Source organism: Cucurbita pepo, chromosome LG08 (genome assembly GCF_002806865.2).
Source record: "Cucurbita pepo subsp. pepo cultivar mu-cu-16 chromosome LG08, ASM280686v2, whole genome shotgun sequence".
NCBI lineage: Eukaryota > Viridiplantae > Streptophyta > Magnoliopsida > Cucurbitales > Cucurbitaceae > Cucurbita > Cucurbita pepo.
In genome coordinates this window covers 3,861,775-3,873,422 of record NC_036645.1, presented here as the reverse complement: position 1 = coordinate 3,873,422, position 11,648 = coordinate 3,861,775, and the positions used below count along the sequence as shown (strand labels likewise).

At 34.1% G+C, this 11,648-nt stretch overlaps 2 protein-coding genes across 2 annotated transcripts; both read left to right on the top strand.

The window, feature by feature from the left end:
* The first annotated feature begins 3,520 nt into the window (after nucleotides 1-3,520).
* LOC111800212 (abscisic acid receptor PYL9-like) lies at nucleotides 3,521-5,669 on the top strand. Its single transcript, XM_023683806.1, has 3 exons — nucleotides 3,521-3,813; nucleotides 4,419-4,634; nucleotides 4,729-5,669. The coding sequence occupies exons 1-3, from the start codon at nucleotides 3,688-3,690 to the stop codon at nucleotides 4,942-4,944; spliced, it is 558 nt and encodes a 185-aa protein (XP_023539574.1). The 5' UTR covers nucleotides 3,521-3,687; the 3' UTR covers nucleotides 4,945-5,669.
* Nucleotides 5,670-7,305: 1,636 nt separating this feature from the next.
* On the top strand, nucleotides 7,306-11,230 carry LOC111800207 (chitinase domain-containing protein 1-like). Its single transcript, XM_023683800.1, has 8 exons — nucleotides 7,306-7,632; nucleotides 7,868-7,938; nucleotides 8,043-8,123; nucleotides 8,326-8,410; nucleotides 9,009-9,106; nucleotides 9,381-9,468; nucleotides 10,290-10,647; nucleotides 10,799-11,230. The coding sequence occupies exons 1-8, from the start codon at nucleotides 7,375-7,377 to the stop codon at nucleotides 11,044-11,046; spliced, it is 1,287 nt and encodes a 428-aa protein (XP_023539568.1). The 5' UTR covers nucleotides 7,306-7,374; the 3' UTR covers nucleotides 11,047-11,230.
* Nucleotides 11,231-11,648: the final 418 nt, after the last annotated feature.

The window sequence follows — 11,648 nt, the reverse complement described above, 5'->3', positions numbered from 1 at the left end:
TTGGATAACTATTAACTCGTGTGACACACAAAAAGTGTCACTAATCATTCATCGTTAATTGATTTATCAGCCAAAGAAACGAGTCGTGGATTTAATTTTTTTTTTAAAATGTTGTATATTAAAATCATGGCAAAATGTCTATTAAAATATTTTATAATTTTGTATAATTTAAAATAGTGTTATATTGTATACCGGTAGAGTTTTACGGTTTTAAAGAAAGAAATATAGATATTTTAAGATTATGTTTACCGCAGTCTATTTGGTCAAATCCTAAAATGATGGGCTTATTGAATTGACTACAAAAGCCACTCTGACCCGTGCAAATTGAAGGACAAACTCTCATTATTAGTAGTTCATAACTTACTCGGGATTAAGATCGAGTAACATATGATTATTTAGTGAGATATTTATCCTCTTTATACTTTGAAAATACAGATTTTCTAGCTTGTGACAAAAAATCTATCTTAAGTCATTGAGCTTGTAACGTGAATCGGTTCTGAAAAATATAGACCAACTAACTTGTGGTCATGATAGTCAATTAAGTCATTAATGGAATGTCAATTCTTTGGAGTACCCACCAGAGAGTTTTGGAAGACTTTACTCCAATTGTTGAATTGACTCGGTCAGAGGAGCCAAATCGAGCAACATAAGAATTAATGATGGGTAAATTGCCACAAGTTTTATTTTCATCGAGGTCACGTGTCATTCAATACACGATGAGGTCCCGCTACTGATTTCTCAATAACATTTCAACATACGTACATTTACTAAAAAAATCTTACGGAGTACGTCGTTTCAACCACTATATTCTTTGAGCTTATGATTGATTTAATCTCATCCAAGAGAGGTCAACCCTCCCCATCTAAATCACTCCAATTATTGGACCAAAGTACATGAACTTTGTTCAAAATGCACCCAAAAACAAGCCAAAACCAAATAAAATTGAAAAAAATTAATCGAAACGAATATAAGTTAGAGAAAAAACTCATGGACTTGAATGGAAACGGGAGAAGATTATTGAACCAAACCTATAACGATGAAAAGTCAATCGAACCAAATTGAATCGGTAGATCGAATCACTGAATGTGTTTCTCTACACTGTTTGAATTGAGCAGTTCCATTTTGACGGTAATTTGGTTTAAACAGAGATTTTCTATCCCACTTGAGTCGGATCTCTTTAGAGACTCGAGTCTAGGGAGTAAATGGACATTTATAAACGGACTAACATATAATTAATTATTAAAAAGGGGAAAAGGAAAGGACAAAATTGGTACATTAATGATAATAATGTAATCCACTTTGATTTTGTGACATAGAAGAAAGATGAGGTCCTTTTTTGTGATAAGTTTTAAAGCAAGTTGTTGGATGTCGCTTCAATGGAACATCTTTCTTTATCAAATGGGTAAAGTTTGTACCAAATTATGTTTTTAAATTGGTTTGGTCGGTGGATATTATCATTTTTTAAACATTACTTTATACTTTATTGTTATCTTATAGTTGTAAAGTCAATGAACCACAATTACTTCTATTTGCCTTTCCCTCCGCAAAACCCTATCTTCACCCCTTCTGTTCACACTTTGTTCTGAACGGTCACATATTTTTCAATCACAGATCCCACGTCAGTTGGAGAGGGGAACGAAACATTCTTTGTAACGAGCTAAAACAGACAATATCTAGTGGTGGACTTGGGTTGTTACAAATAACATCAGAGCCAGACACGGGGCGATGTGTTAGCGAGGACGCTCGTCCCTAAGGGTAGTAGATTGTGAGATTCCACATCAGTTGGAGAGGGGAATGAAACATTCCTTATGAGGGTGTAAAAACCTCTTCTTGGTAGACACAAGCTGATGATGATAGGTAAAGGGCTAAAGCTGACAATATCTGCTAGCGGTGGCCTTGGGCTATTACATTTTGTCTTTCTTACGAAAAAACTGAAATAACTTAGAAAAGGAGTGGCGCCTAGTCATTGAGAGTGTCTATTGTCTTTGTAGAACAACACTATGATCTTGGATTGGCGAGATTTTATCTTTAATAGTGTTGATCCATTGAGAATGTCTATAGTCTTCGTAGAACAATAATACAATCTTGGACATAGGTTTGATACTATCAAGTAATAGTACGATCTTTGTAAATTCAACCTTATGGTAATGGGTCAGATATTTAGCTAACAGATATCTTAATGTTCGATCATTTATTTAATAGCGGAGAATGAATTTATAAATAAATTATAATTATTTTATGAAACAACAAATATATATATATATTTGTGTATTTAAAAGTATTACAGTGGAAGTAACGCGGATGAGTGGCATGCACGTTGACATTTGAAATTATTATTATTATTATTATTATTATTATTATTATTTTCTTCCTTCTTTATTAAGAAAAAGAAAATATTTATAAAATATTAAATTATTATATATATATATATATATATAAAAAAAGACGACTTTATTTTATTTTATTATATTTTTTCCCCGGGGGCCAAATCGTACTTCTCAAGTACGCAATAACCTTCCTAAGTATGAAATGAAATTACATTTTGACCCTTAATTTTTATTTTTCAATTCAACCTAAATAGTTTATTAAACTATTAAATTTTATCACATCCATTGAACTTCTATTTCATATGTCCCAATTTTTTTTTATAAAAAAATTATATTTCTTTCCAAGGCTAATTTAATAAAAGATAAAAAAAAAAAATATACGAAACTATTAATACTATATTTCAAAAATACTAATGAATTTATTAAAATAGTAATATATTTTAAAAAAAAATTCTTACAATTAAATATTTAAAATTAAAAATACTAATATTACTTGATTTGGTTTAAATGAAATATTACTTAATAGGTGTTTTATTAATTTAAACCTCTTTTTATGAGATAATATTTAAAATGAGAATTTAAGATAAGCAAGTGGGAAGGAAGCTTCCAAAAGAAAATAAATAAAGCAAATTATGTATATTTAAAAAGAATAATAATATTATTAAAAGCTAGGGTAATCTAGACTTTTCCTATTAAAAAAACTGAAGAATCTTAGGAAGGGTAGTTTTGGCATTTTAAAAATTTATTAAAAAGAAAACTCAACAATGTTAGCATGAGTTGTAGCTTCCACGATGAAGTGCATGTGAATCCACCAAAGACAAATTGGTGGCGACAGCACCAATTCCATAATCATTCATTAAAATTTAATTCTTTTTTTAAATGTTTTTTTTTTCTTCGTGAATTTTAAAGGCTTTTTAGGTAAATTGTTCAAAATTAGTTATAAACTTTTTAAAAAAATGAAAATGAAAAGAAAAGAAATTAAAAAAAGAATAAAAAAATATATAAAATAAAAAAGTGTGTAATGTAATTGGCGAATTGTGAAGTGGTCCTCTGCAAGTTGCAGATTGGAAAAATAAAAATAATTAAATAATTAAATAATTAAATAATTAAATTAGTGGGTGAGTAACTGGAAGTGTTATTTATTAATTAAATTAAAAAAAAATTTAAAAATGTAATATATAAAAATAGAGAGCTAAAGGGTTGGGGCACTGCGTCTCTGCCAAATCCTGCAAACCAGCGGAGCCTCTTCCTTTCTCACAAGACCTTCCATTATCGGCACCTTCAGGAAGCTCCGTCTCTCTGTACTCTCTAGTGGCCAAGCTAGCTGCGGAAGGAATTCAGTTCGATCTAATCCATCGCCATGAACGACGACGATCCATGTGGAGTTATGGACGCTCAGTACATACGCAGGCATCACCGTCACCATCCCAAAGAGAATCAGTGTACATCGGCTGTTTTCAAGAACGTTAGAGCTCCGGTTCCTCTTGTGAGTTGTTCTTCCGATCCGAAATCCTACTGTTCTTTTCATTTTGTCAACGCTCCAGCTCCTGTGCTCTGGATTGATTTTTCTGATGTTTTATGGGGATCGTGGAGTTTGTTTCCATTGGTTTGTCATGGATTTTGGTTTCGTTTTCATTATTTCTCTACTTGCCTCTTTTAGCTTCCTGGTTTCTAACCTTTTCCTTCTCTGCCTTCAATTGCTGCGGGTTTTTGGAACTTTTCTGATTCGTTATTGACTTTACTCGTTATCAATTGCTATGGATTTTACTTGCTCTTTTTGTGATTTTGTCTTCTGGTTATTCGTGGAACATTTTGCTGTGCCAAATAAACCTAATTTTGTTCGTTTACTTTCTTTTTGTACGCGATTTTCTTGCCTAATTGAGTAGCGAGTGAGATTTTCTTTACGTCTTTCGAAGTTTTCGGAACAGATTGAGCTTGTTCTTGTGAAACGACAAAAATCTAGGCGAGTAGCCTCATTTAGTTCTTGAGCTTTATCCTTCTTGTTGTTTAGTAATCGTTGGAATTATGGAAGGTTTTGTTGAATTGTTCTTATCTGATTTTGTAATGATTCAATTGGTTACATTATATCAGGTTTGGTCACTGGTGAGGAGATTTGATCAGCCCCAGAAGTATAAGCCTTTTGTTAGTCGTTGTGTAGTGAAAGGAGATCTGGGCATTGGAAGTGTCAGGGAAGTGAATGTGAAATCTGGTCTTCCTGCGACCACCAGTACTGAGAGGTTGGAGCTTCTCGATGATGAAGAACACATACTCGGAATCAGAATCGTTGGTGGAGATCACAGGCTCAAAGTATGAACATTAGGGTTCTTCTCTAACTCAATTGTTTAATGAGATTTTGATCATTTAAGTAAAAACTCAAAGCATTTCCTGCTAAATTATGCAGAACTACTCTTCCATCATGACTGTCCATCCAAAGGTCATTGATGGAAGACCTGGCACGGTTGTAGTCGAGTCTTTTGTGGTGGATGTGCCGAGCGGGAACACCAAAGATGAGACGTGTTACTTCGTTAAGGCATTAATCAGATGCAATCTTAAATCATTGGCGGATGTATCGGAGAGGATGGCTGTGCAGGGGCAAACTGAACCAATCGAGAAGTAGTGGGTATGGATGAAGCAACAACTGAACATTGATGATGTGAATAGTTTTCATGGTGGTAGATGTAGAGAGGCCATTATAGCTCCCACATGTGCTGTGCTGTGCCATGTAAAGATTGTTCAGAGCTATCCTATCACATTCTCTGAAGTTTTGGGTGCAAGTCTGGTGGTTAATTTTCCCCTCACATGGAGATGCATTTGGTTGGTTTTTTGTTTCTCGTTTCTTGTTTCTCGTTTCTTGTTTCTTGTTTCTCGTAAGAGGACGAGTCTGGTCCGCTCTGCTCCTTCAACGCTTAGCTACCCATATATATCCATGGATGAAATCTGGTAATTTTCTTATTTTATGTTAATTAACTTCAGTTTGTGCAGCATGGTAGCAGAAACTTAGGGCCTATGCATTTGTTGGAGCTTAAGGCAAGTACTGCTATGTTTGTTTTGTACATACTTAGTCCTGAAATAAGTAAGCTAAGTATATGTCTTTAATTTAGAATGGTTGGTATACATGTCAGTCTTTGACTCTTGACTCTAGACCTCAGAATTTGTTCTCTACCTTTTGTTATGTTATGTCATGACTGCAGAATTTGATAGAACTATAGTGCTTTACGACTCCATTTTTACTTGTTATGTTTTTTGGAGTCAGGTATTTGTAAAAGTAAAGGTGTTAAATCATCATGATTGAGGGATTTCTTTATCTTAGTTAGGACCGGAAAAAACGGTTTGATTTAAGCATATGCTTCTTTCACTATTTGCTTTCCTCTTCTACTTTTGGGACTAGTTAGTCAAGCGATTTGGATTCTCGAAGGAAAAAAAAGGATGAAGTATTAACATGAGAGAGCAAATAAGATGGGTTAAAAGTACCTAATGTATTTGCACCATGGTGACAATATTCTATGGGGTGGCGGTTCAGCTTATGGGGCCAAGAAATCCGAGTAACCATCCTTTATGTGTGGACTTGACTCAAACATATAGTCTCGAACTCAACTAGTTAATATAAATGTTCAAAATGTTAGAGGTTCAAATCTCTATGTTATTAAACTCTCATGAACTCAACTAGTTAATATAAATGTTCAAAATGTTAGAGGTTCAAATCTCTATGTTATTAAACTCTCATGATTCGACCTAAAAGAACTAGTTGATTTTTAATTTTTGGTTTTTTTTTTTTAAAAGTAAGTTTGTATTTTTGTTATTTATTTTTTGGATTAGTTAATTTTGGATAAAACATCTCAATATATCATTTATTATTTAATAATAGTTTTGGTTATATTTATTTGCAATGTTAAGTTATCTACGTAATAAAAANAAAAAAACTAATACGAAAATGATTGAAAATTGAAAGGGATTGGTGGGTAGTGGTCTAATCGATGCAGACGATATCTTTTTATGAGTAGTTAATTGACCAATAATAATTAGTTTCATTTTATCCACAAATTTTATTTCGTTAAATCTCCACAATTTTCTATATTTGATTAATCATAATCTTTTTGTCTTTATCTTAACATCAATTATTATCATGTACCATAAGATTAATTGGAATTAATTATTTCGTTAAAAAATATAAATTGTTTAATTAATTTTAATTTCTTAATCCCAATTCTTTGGCTTAATTTTAAAGCTATTATCTTTTTTTGATTGGTAGTTGAATATATTATGTATTACTGACTCACGACCTATCAATTATTATTTTTAAATTTATTTATTTATTTAATTAGTCTTAATTTACATATCTATATGCATGGTAATCCGTGAATTGACTTGTAGTTAAAGAAAAAATAATAATAATAATAAAAAACCAACGTGAGATATTTAAAAATTTTAAATCTTAATTAGAAATAATTAAAATTTTAAAATCAGTTTTTAATATTTTTTACCTATTCATTGTCGATCTATCCTTAATAAATCTTAAAAATAGTTTCAGTTATTAGTTTATAGAAATGTCCATTTATGGTTCGAGTTCCAAATTTCACATTAAATGAAATAAGAAGATATACTTCAAGCTAAATAAACGGGTTAGAGACGAAGGATATACTTCAAGCTAAATAAACGGGTTAGAGACGAAGATTGCATTCTTTGTCCTGTCTCGATGTGCTTTTTTTACTTATAAAAATAAATAAATATATTTTTCTACGATAAATTAGTTTTTTTTTATTTTATATTTTTTTATCTTACAATTACATTTGCCAATGAACCATTATTTTATATTTAATAGGATTTTTAAATTATAATTTTTTTTAATGTTTTTAGAAATTAGGTTAGGTAGAATATTATATTACATATTTGTTTTTATTATTTATTTACATTTTTCAATAAAATTTATATAATAAAAGGAAATTACGCATTAAAAACCAATTTTAAGATTTATTCCAAATAAATTTAGCCGTTTTGGTCTGATCTGGTTCACTCGGTCAACAGAACAGCCAGTAGCTCGTCGTCACCGATGGCCAAGAAGCGGGATCGCCAAGCTGTTTCGATTCGCCGGAAAACCCATAATGTCTCTTCCGACAAGCACGAAATCGTCGGAGATTCCTCCTCTGACCGGAGGCTTATCGTCATCTTCGTCGTCTTCTTTGTCATATCTCCCGCCATTTCCGCTCTCTTGTATTACAGATACACTAATAGCGGGGGATTTTCTGGCGCATCTGTATATGAACGGGGCCTCGTAAAGACTGATATCCACCATCAAGAAATTCTAGCTGTATGTATTATTGGAGTTGCTAAACGCCTCTCTGTCTCTTTGAATTTTCAGCTACTTTGAAAATACTGTAAAATGCTTTAGTCACTAGGTTTTACTAATTTATTACTTTCTGAGATCGGCGCATTCCTCACTTTCTCTTTGATGTGCCTAGTTATCCGATAAAGGATAGCGTTGTTCGTTTAATTTGTTTCTGCGAGTAGGTTATTCAGTTGTCAAGGGCTTCTATTTTGTGCAGGAGCACTCAAACGTCGCTGAAAATACTTCTCGCCATTATGATTATCCTGTGCTTGCTTATATTACGCCGTGGTATCTGCCTGGAAACTCCTTCTTTTTCTTTTCTTTTTCCTATCTTAAAAACTATTAATCTATCAGCTTTAAATTTTAACAAGTTCATATGTTAAATTGTGCAGGAACTCCAGGGGCTATGATATAGCAAAAAAGTTCAACTCCAAATTTACACATTTATCACCGGTGTGGTATGATTTGAAGAGGTACGCAAATGATGATGATTTTTTTTTTTTTTACTCGTTTTTTGGCTGTGTACTTGTACACAGAAACACTTGAAAGCGATTAGCAACATTCTTTGCTAGTTCTTATAGTTTTGTTTTGTTTCTACTTTCTTATACTTGTGTTTATCTTCCCTCTACATTTTGCTAATAGTTGTGTTATACTTATACATTTGTTCTGATACAGTCATGGTTCCCGCTTAGTGTTGGAGGGAAGACACAATGCTGATCAAGGATGGATCTCAGAGCTAAGACTGGCTGGAGATGCACTGGTACGATGAAGGATGCATAATTTTATTGTCCAAGTAGCACTAGAAGCAAAATATGAGTTCTCACAATATAACATAAACAAATTCATTAGAAGAAGCTTTAACGTGAGATTCCACATTGGTTGGAGAGGGGAACGAAGCATTCCTTACAAGGGTGTGAAAACCTCTTCCTAGCAGACGCGTTTTAACACCTTGGGGGCGGATTGTGAGATCCCAGATTGGTTGGAGAGGGGAACAAAGCATTCCTTACAAGGGTGTGAAAACCTCTCCCTAGCAGACGCGTTTTAACACCTTGAGGGAAAGTCCAAAGAGGACAATATCTGTTAGCAGTGGGTTTGGATGGGATGTTATATTTAATCAATCCTGGATTTATGTTATATTTTGTGAAGGGTTGTTGGAATTCTGTAGGATCAAAGAACACATAGGAGAAATGCCTTTGGCAGATTGTGAAATTCTGACAAATGTCAGGTTGTTCAAGGAACTTTGATTAAAGACTCACCTTTGAATGTACCTCTTATGCATGACTAGTAATCTTAAAATCATTTTATTTGAGCTTGGACGGATGACGGGTCATTTAATTCTTTCAGTAATTCTGAAGTAGGTATTGCCTAGAGTGGTTGTTGAAGCACTTCCTACAGATCTGCTTAGAAAGAAGAAGCTACAGGACAAAGCTATTGATCTAATTGTTACAGAATGCAAGTAAGAATACACTAGATGGTCTGCGTGACTTTTGTATGTGATTTTGGATCTTTTTATATCATAAAGATGCAGATCCATGTTTAGAGTCAGACTCTTAGATGCTCTTATAAATTTCAGAGTCAAGGTTGTTTTCACAAATTTATGATACAACCCAATTTCAGGTGTCAGATCATTTTGGTTTAAAAGTGTGTATCTTTCATAACCAAAGTCTATTTTGTTTAGCTTACATGTTGCAATTGCAGAACTCTCACAATCTTTCTTCCCTTTTATCCAGGGAAATGGGCTATGATGGTATTGTGCTAGAATCCTGGTCGAGGTGGGCTGCTTATGGGATATTGAATGACCCAGACCTGAGGAATTCGGTAACCAGTTTCCTTCCCTATTTTGAAGATATACCACTTGCCGGATAAGATACGAAACATGTATTTATTTATAAATGGCCTACATTGTGTCACATCTGTCAAGATGTTATTCTTGGATCTGTTTGGTTAATTAAATGCTTATTTCTTTTATGCTTACCTGTGTCATTTTATCTTCTGGTTTTATTGCTTGTCCTTCTTTCAACAAGAAGTTAATTTAGTTTAGGGACATGGGGCTTGAGATTTTGTCCTTCATCTTTTTCCTTAGATGCACCTTGTAATATGGTTTTCTTGTGATTAAGTTGCTGAGATTTTCCAAGCCCAAAATGAATTTCTTATTCTTTGCTATTTTGGATTTTTTTGACGAGGAGTATGAGGGGTTTTGCTTTTTCTTTTTCCCTTCTTTTTATGCATGCCAAAATTGGACGTGTCGAGAGAGAGGGAGAAAAGGAAAAAAGCAAAAGAAGATTGGAACTATTTTGTTAGCATAATCAGATTACCTAGGCTTTCTTGTTGCATATCATGGGAGCTTTTTAATTACATAGGTGGTTATGATGGCCACCATTGGCCAAAATTGGAGGAGTTGAGAAAGATAAAAACAAAAGAAGTTTGGAGCTAGTTAGCATGATCGCTTAGGCTTTCTTGTTGCAAATCACGAGAGCTTTCTAATTACATAGGTGGCTATGATGGCCACCATTGGTCTTCTAACCTTTTCTTTATATTTTCAATGATGTCTACCTGGAGATGAGGCTGTCAAAGTGCATGTGTGTATGCATCTTTCAGATATTGGATAACTGAGGGACCTGTTTAACTCCCTATTACAGGCACTGCAATTTATCAAGCAACTTGGAAATGCCCTGCACTCAGAGCTTGATAGCTGGAGATCTAAGCAACCGTTACAACTGGTGTATGTCATTGGTCCACCTCATTCCGAGAAACTGGAAAACCAGGATTTTGGGCCAGAAGATATGCAGAGCTTGAGTGGTGCTGTGGATGGTTTCTCGCTTATGACCTATGATTACTCCAGTCCTCATAGCCCAGGCCCCAATGCTCCAATGAATTGGATTCGTTCAGCGTTACGGCTAGTACTTGGCACCAAGGACAACAGCCTTCTTCCACTCGAGGCTGGCAAGATTTTTCTTGGAATCAACTTCTATGGCTATGATTACAGCCTTTCAGGAGGTACAAATCATTCTATCTTTTATGTTCCTTTTCTAACATTTATCTATCTGAAGCATAAACGAACTATTTGACGTCTGGAGATTGTTTTGTTTGATGAAGAATTCCCTTTAGTTCAAGAATGCCCCTTTTCTAACAACAGTTGCATTAATAGGAGGTGGAGCTATCACTGGAAATGATTATCTATCTGTCTTAAGCAAGTACAAGCCTCTGGTGCAATGGGAGGAGATCAGTGCCGAACATTTCATCTTGTACACTGATAACAATCAAAACAAGCACGCAGTCTTTTATCCATCGCTGAAATCAATCTCCACACGTCTAGAGGCAGCTGGATCATTGGGAACGGGCATCTCAATATGGGAAATCGGACAAGGTTTGGACTACTTTTTTGATCTTCTGTAATAAGTCTCAAATTTGCAGCGTTTCTGTACCTGCTTCTGGGAGACCACCATAAAGTTTTGTTCACTTTTCCGCCCTTTTTGAGGCTTTAACTAATTTATGACTGATTGATGCAAAACTATACATTGGTTGGTTCTATGCTTAAAGAGCTAAGCGAGCAAATGTGAGTAAGCTAAGATAGGATCATGAACAGATTCATCAGGGGCCTGTGGTTGACCAAAATCTTGTTTGTTGGACCCTTTTTCTTTAGTAGTAAGATCTTAATTCTATTTGCTATCTTAATTCTTTTTTTTTTTTTTTAGTCGATGAACTTTCAATCTGATTTGACCGATCCGAGTCTGACCTGTGGGTTCGTCTTCTTCGTCTGATTTCTTCGTTTTTCTTTTCTTCTTTCTCTCTCCAGTTTCAACCAATGTTTCTTTCGTTCTCTAGCTCCTTTTTGACGTTCGTTACGCACCACTTGCTCGAATGTCTTTCTTCATGGGTAGTGACGACAAGATTCGTAAAACACATATTTATGAAATTTAGACTACAAAACTCGAAGTCCCAAATATCAACTCATTAACTCCGAACTTCATAACTCAATTTAATGTCCCAAACTAGTA